Source organism: Eulemur rufifrons, chromosome 4 (assembly GCF_041146395.1).
Source record: "Eulemur rufifrons isolate Redbay chromosome 4, OSU_ERuf_1, whole genome shotgun sequence".
Taxonomy (NCBI): Eukaryota; Metazoa; Chordata; class Mammalia; order Primates; family Lemuridae; genus Eulemur; species Eulemur rufifrons.
The window spans coordinates 76,350,940-76,356,939 of NC_090986.1; the positions used below are offsets into that span (position 1 = coordinate 76,350,940).

At 47.8% G+C, this 6,000-nt stretch overlaps 1 protein-coding gene across 1 annotated transcript in view; it reads right to left on the reverse strand.

The window, feature by feature from the left end:
- The window catches only part of MTUS2 (microtubule associated scaffold protein 2), a 301,278-nt gene extending 296,866 nt beyond the window's left edge, over positions 1-4,412 (reverse strand). Inside the window, exon 1 of the mRNA XM_069467395.1 lies at positions 2,214-4,412. Coding sequence (XP_069323496.1) covers positions 2,214-4,394 — 2,181 coding nt within the window. The 5' untranslated portion in view covers positions 4,395-4,412. The remainder of the gene's footprint in view (positions 1-2,213) is intronic.
- Between the last annotated feature and the right edge of the window lie 1,588 nt (positions 4,413-6,000).

Consider the following 6,000-nt stretch of genomic DNA (forward strand, 5'->3'; position numbering starts at 1 on the left):
CCACACAATCTCATTTCCTTGAGTCTTGAGGTGGCTTCTAGATAATAAAGTAGAGAAAATAGTTTTTGGAAAAATATGCACATAATTTAGGAATTATTCCTGGAGGGAGTAGAACAACACAGAAAAAAGAACACACAGAAGAAAAATAAAGGACACAGAGAAAAAATTACAGGGTTTATTCATGTAATTAACCAGCTTTGGTAGCTGTGGTCTGGGAGCATCGGATCCCAGAATCCTTGGGAGGAGTGGCTCCTGCTTTAGAGAAGAGCCCAGCATCAGAGTCTGACCCTGAACCCCAGAGGCCCAGGTAGATGAGTGTTTAGAAATTTGAGAATGACTCACCATAACTCAACTCAGAGACTGATGTATAAAACCAGAAGGGAAATTTCTCCACTTCTAGAGAGAGACCACTGCCTAGGGCCAGGTTTAGTGTCCTCTGGCAAGAACACTCTCTCACTGCAAGGCACGCATGAGAAGCCACTTAGAAACAGGATGCCATGCAGCCCTGCACAGCAAGACAAACCTCTGCCAAAGAGACAGACACCTGAATTCTCCAGCCAGTGTCCTCTCTCTAGGGATGTGACGGGGGGAAGCCACTTACAATCAGAGGCTGCTCACAGGCCCAAGATCAGAACACAGAGAGAGAGCTGTGTAATTCAGTTGCTGAGGGCCGCCTCAGGGTAGCACAGGGGCTCAGCTTGTTGAATTGCCTGGGTCAATGCCTGCCGCCAAGAATGGACTCACATTTTCCTCTGTGCTAGATCCAACCATTTCTGCTGTGATCAATACTCTCTGAATATGCGAATACCATCAGCCCAACTTTGGACTCAATCATTCTATTTCTAGAAACCTTTGGTATACTTTTGTTTGGTTCCAACATATAGAGGGTTCATGATTCAGCTATCATTCAACATTTTCTGGTCACGTATTTATGACAAGCACGGTTCTAAATTCTGGGATCACTGCAGGGAACAAAACATTGAAAAGAATCCCTGTTCTAGTGGCATTTACACTCTAGTCAATGTAGGAAAACTAAAAATGTGTACGTGTCAGGTGGAGGTAAGTGCTAGAAAGACATAAACTATAGAGAGGGAACTCAGAGGGCAGATGGGTGGACATTTGAGAGCAGACCTAGAGCGTGAGGAAGAAGCCATTTGGATAACCGGGAGAAGAACAGTCCAGGTAGAGGGAAGTGCAAAGGTCCCAGGGCAGCAGAGGGGGAGAGGGAGAGTGGAAGGAGAGAGGGTGGGTTGGTACTGGAGTCACCCCGAGTGCATCCGAAAAGCTGAGCCTTCCTACAGGCTCCAGTTTACGTTCCGAGTGACCCGAGGGCATTACGGAGTGGATGGCCCGATCCAGCCTTCCTTTTAACTGGCCCCCAGTGCCATAAAGAGACTGCCTCAGGAGACAAACCTTAGCTCTGAGTCCACGAATGACTCGCCACAGCACTCAGGTACAGAAAGGGACTGCACAGCGCAGTCTGCAACCACACAGCGAGAATCTCAGTGCCGTCCCTGTTCTGTGGCCTCAGGTGTGCAACTTAAAGCTCTCCCAGTCTGTTTGTTCATCTAGACAGTGACAAAAACTGCAATACCAACCCTCAGAGAAGTGCCGTAAGGATTCGTGAAGACTGACAAAGATTAAATAGTCTATTGCATGGGCCCAACGCACAGCAGGCACACAACTAGATGTCAGTTGTAGCTATTATTTTGGCTTAAAAAAAAGAGCCCGTGCCCAACACATTATTTTCTGCTTATTCACTTTGCACTTCTATGAATGAATATGAGATTCTCCCAAAAAGGAAATACTCCTCATTGGAGGATAAGTCTGATGAATTTGAAGAATATCCTTATTTCAGATTCTTTTTTCTTTTGACCTGGCTTATAAAAGAATTATGCTCCCTTATTTAAACATGGAAGCCTATTTAAATGCATACTTATCTAAGTTCATATATTTTATAGCGAGTCAAAATGTAAAGGAGTCTCTTTAGATCTTGGGTTTATCTCATTAAGACCATCAAACTCTTCTAGTCAAAAATGGGGATTTATCTACACAATCTCCTTTAGTCAAAAACATCTATTTCTCTACAAGTGTATCCATGAAAATCTGCAGTTTGCTTACAGAGGACATTTTGCTTTCAAAATTCATTGAAAATATATAACAGACTTCAGGACACTCAACTTACAGATCATATCACAATGACATTCTCTTACCTCCTGCAAAAACTTTTCACTCATTTGACTGAAATGATGTCCTGGGGGCTTGATCCCAGACACCATCAGTCCGGAAGTGAAGACCCTGGGCTTCTGCAAGTCTGGCTTGAATTTCTCATAGAGGTTGGCAGCTGGCTTAAGGTCTCCACTCGCCAGCCCCTCTTCCTGGGGAAGAGGCATGCTACATGCAGGGGGGGCATACGGAAGCCCCACGGGGACCAGTGAAGCATCCCCCTGGCCCAGGGCCTGAGGATTCCTCCTGATGTAGGTGATGATCTTGGGCCTCACATGCTTGGGCTTGGGCATAATGATGGGCTTGGTTTCTGTCCTCTCTTCTGGTTTTTCAACCTGAAGGTTCTCCATTCCCTCCTGTGAGGAAGGCGTGTCCTTGGAATGTGTGAAGACAGGCTTGGGGATCCCACTGGGGCAGGTGTTCTTGTCAGGCACTTTCAGGGATGTGTTCAACAACCGCACACTGTCGCTGGGGGCTGGGACCACTGAGGGTGACCCCGCGTCCACACTGAACATGCTGACGTCCTGAAAATTGCTACTGGGTGTTGCAGGCTGGTGGGTCGTGTTCACAGTTGTCTCTGGGTGGAGGGGCGCTGGGATATTGAGAAGCGAATCCGCTTTTGCTGGGGTGCTTCCAATCTTAGCTGCATTTTCTAGAAGGTTCCTATTTTCAGGAACAGGTGTAGCGATCTCTGTGCTTTCTCCTGCTTCTGAGCGGCTGCTTTGAAGGTCCAGGGGCCCAGGGGCCTCAGTTTTGCTCTCTCCAACAGAAGGACCTGACGCCAAAACCAGAGCACGGTCCTTGTTCACGCTGCCCTGTGGCCCTTCCTCCTCGGTGACATTTGAGGGCTTGTCCTCAGTTGGATCACTAGGAATAGAAGCCACATGACCGTCACCTGGTGAAAAGTTGCCGGATATCGTTTCACCCAACTTCCTACCTGCACACGGTGAAGTTTTGCCAGAGTGCTGATTACCAGCTGCTCCCAAGGAGGCAAGGACCTGTTGGGGGGCGGTTTGGAGAGGACCCTCCTCCCCTGGGCTGACTCCTGCCTTCTCCCCAGGATGGGGGCGCCCGCTGTTGGACAGATGGCCAGCCACTCCGGTGGCTCCTCGGGGTGCCTCCCCACACGGCTCCTTTCTCTCCAGGGCTGACACACTCTCTTCCTTGGGGCGCCCCAGATCCCCTGCCTGGGCTGACGCTAACTCTTGCGCAGCCCTGGGCTGGACGTGTTCCGGCGCCAGCTTAGGATCCCCCTTCCCCTGACCTAATTGTGCTTCTGGCTTGCTCAGGACTTCCTTTGAGGCCAAAGTGGAATTCCGAGCGGGTTCTGGCTGGGCGGAACGTGACGTGTGCTCGCGGCCAACGTTCAGGCCGCGTCCCCCCTCCATCCTGGTCTCCGAGGGCGTCGTCTCCTTGGTTTCTGAGGTAGATGGTTTAGGATGACGCACACTCTTTCCCTGTGAGGTACCGTCCGTCGGAGGGAAAGCTGCCCCCAGAGAGTGGTCTGTCAGCGTCTTCTGCGGCCCGTCCCCAACCCCAGGCGCGTAGCACCGGGCTTCCGGGGGGCCCAGGGGTGCGGGCTGGGGCTGCTGCGGAGCCAGGCTCCCCGCTGCAGGGGCAGAGCCGCTCGCCCTTTCCAAAGAATGCCGCCTCAGCTCCTCATTGTCGAGGGTCTTTGCCAGTTTATCCTTGGGAATGTGCCGGGGAGTTTCGGCTTCCCTTTTAGCCAAAACCTCCGGACTGGCGTCCGCCATCACACTCCTCCAGCTCAGCAGACTCGGTCCCTGCACACCCCGAGGGGTCTGCGGGGGCTCCGTGCCTCTCTCCGGCGTGTGCTCGTCGTTCCGATCCCTGTGAACACTCGAAGACAGGGCTGAATCTCTCAGGCTGGAGAAGCCAGCCTGGGATCCCTTCCCGAAGCCCTGAAGTGGGTGGAAGTCCTTATGGAAATGGGTACGGTTTTCGGGCTCGCTCAAATTTGCATTTCCAAGTTCCCCTGCCGGGTCACTTGCCTGGGACTCATCAAGAGAGGAGCTGACCTCCAACATGATTTGATTGGCATTTGTGTCTCCCAGACTTAAGATACTTTCATTGTTATTTTTCGCTCCATTTCTGTTATCCCGCAGCTGAGTGTAACACGATTTCTTAGGGGCCGCTGGGACGTTCATCCTCCACCCTTCAGCGGGGGCCGCTTGCCACGCAGCCCTGCTCAGTGGAAACGGGCTGCCTTCAAGCCGCAGCTGGCTAATGAGAGATGCTCAGGCCGCCTGTCGTCCCCTGACAATGGCACGTCGTGACACTGCTTTAATCATTTTCAGAACAGTTTTAAAACCAAGCATTGTCTGGTTATACAGCACGATGACTCATCCCTTAGGTTCCTGCTGAATGAGAGCCAATTAGTCCATGAGACCTAGAGAGAAATAAAAATACATTCATGTTAGATTGACAAATAGAGGTTCTCGGGAGATAAAAAAGCATGGCAAATGCAGATTTATTCATCACTTCTATACCACTGTTTCATTCACTTAATATTTTTCTCAAGAAACTTTCGGACAGGGGCTCCTGCTGACCAAATATGGAAAAATTGAAACATCAAAATGATTGTTAGAAATAGATAAGTGCATATTAAATCTTAATTTTAAATTTTAAAAATCTACAAGTCCATACTGATACTGATTTAAAAGAGTAGAAGAGAAGGGAAGGTGCTTCCTCATAGAAGAATATCAACTAATGTGGAAAAAATTATAGAATTTGAAAAACCATTATTTTTGTAATCACCAGAGTAATAATTACCTTGGGCATGGGACACCACAGTAAGATCACTGAGTAAAAGATTATTGGGGAACAAGATATTCGTAGAATCTTAAAGTATCCATCCGCAGATTATTTTATTTCTTACAAAAGGAAAAGTTTATCTTTACAATGGGGAAATTGGAAAGATTATCGAATTGGTCAAATTGAACATCACCAACAATGGAAACTGACATCACGTGCTCCTGGCGTTACTAGTTCTCAGACCCTCACATCATCTATGTAGTATTCTTACCATAAATGGTCAACCTGAGTTTCATCATGAGGAAACAGACAAATTTAAATTGAGGGAGACTTTACAAAATAACTAGCCTAAATGACCCCAAAAATATCAACGGATCTAGGATTTTCAAAAAAATGTTAGCAAAGGACCTTAGTAGGACAATTAGAGATTTAAATATGGACTGTATGTTAGGTAAAAGTGTTGCGTAAATATTAACTGTCTTGGCTGCATAATAGTACTGTGATTATGTCAGAGATTATCTTTGTTCTTGGAATATACATGCTTCAGAATTTAGGGGTAGCATGATGTGATTTCTGTAAATTAATCTCAAATGATACAGCCAAGAAAAAAAATATGTGTATGAGAGAGAGAGAGAGAAATAAATGTTAACTGAAAAACTAGGTAAATCACTCTATTATGTCTGCAACTTTTCCATAATTTTGAAATTTTTCAAAATAAAAAATTCTGGTCTTCAAGGCCCACACGATCCAGCCCCTGTACACACCTCTCTGTCTCGTGCCTACCTCTCACCTGTGCTCTCCAGGCTGCAGCCACACAGGCCTCCTGCCTCCCAGGGTCATGCTCTTCACTCCCTGCTTAGGGGCCTCTGCACATACTCTTTCTTCCATCTGCATGGAACCCTCCTCCCCACACCCAATAACTCCTTTGTTTTCTTCAATCTGCTGCACAACTGCCACTTCCTCCAGGAAGCCTTCCTGACCTACTAGGTTGTGCTATGA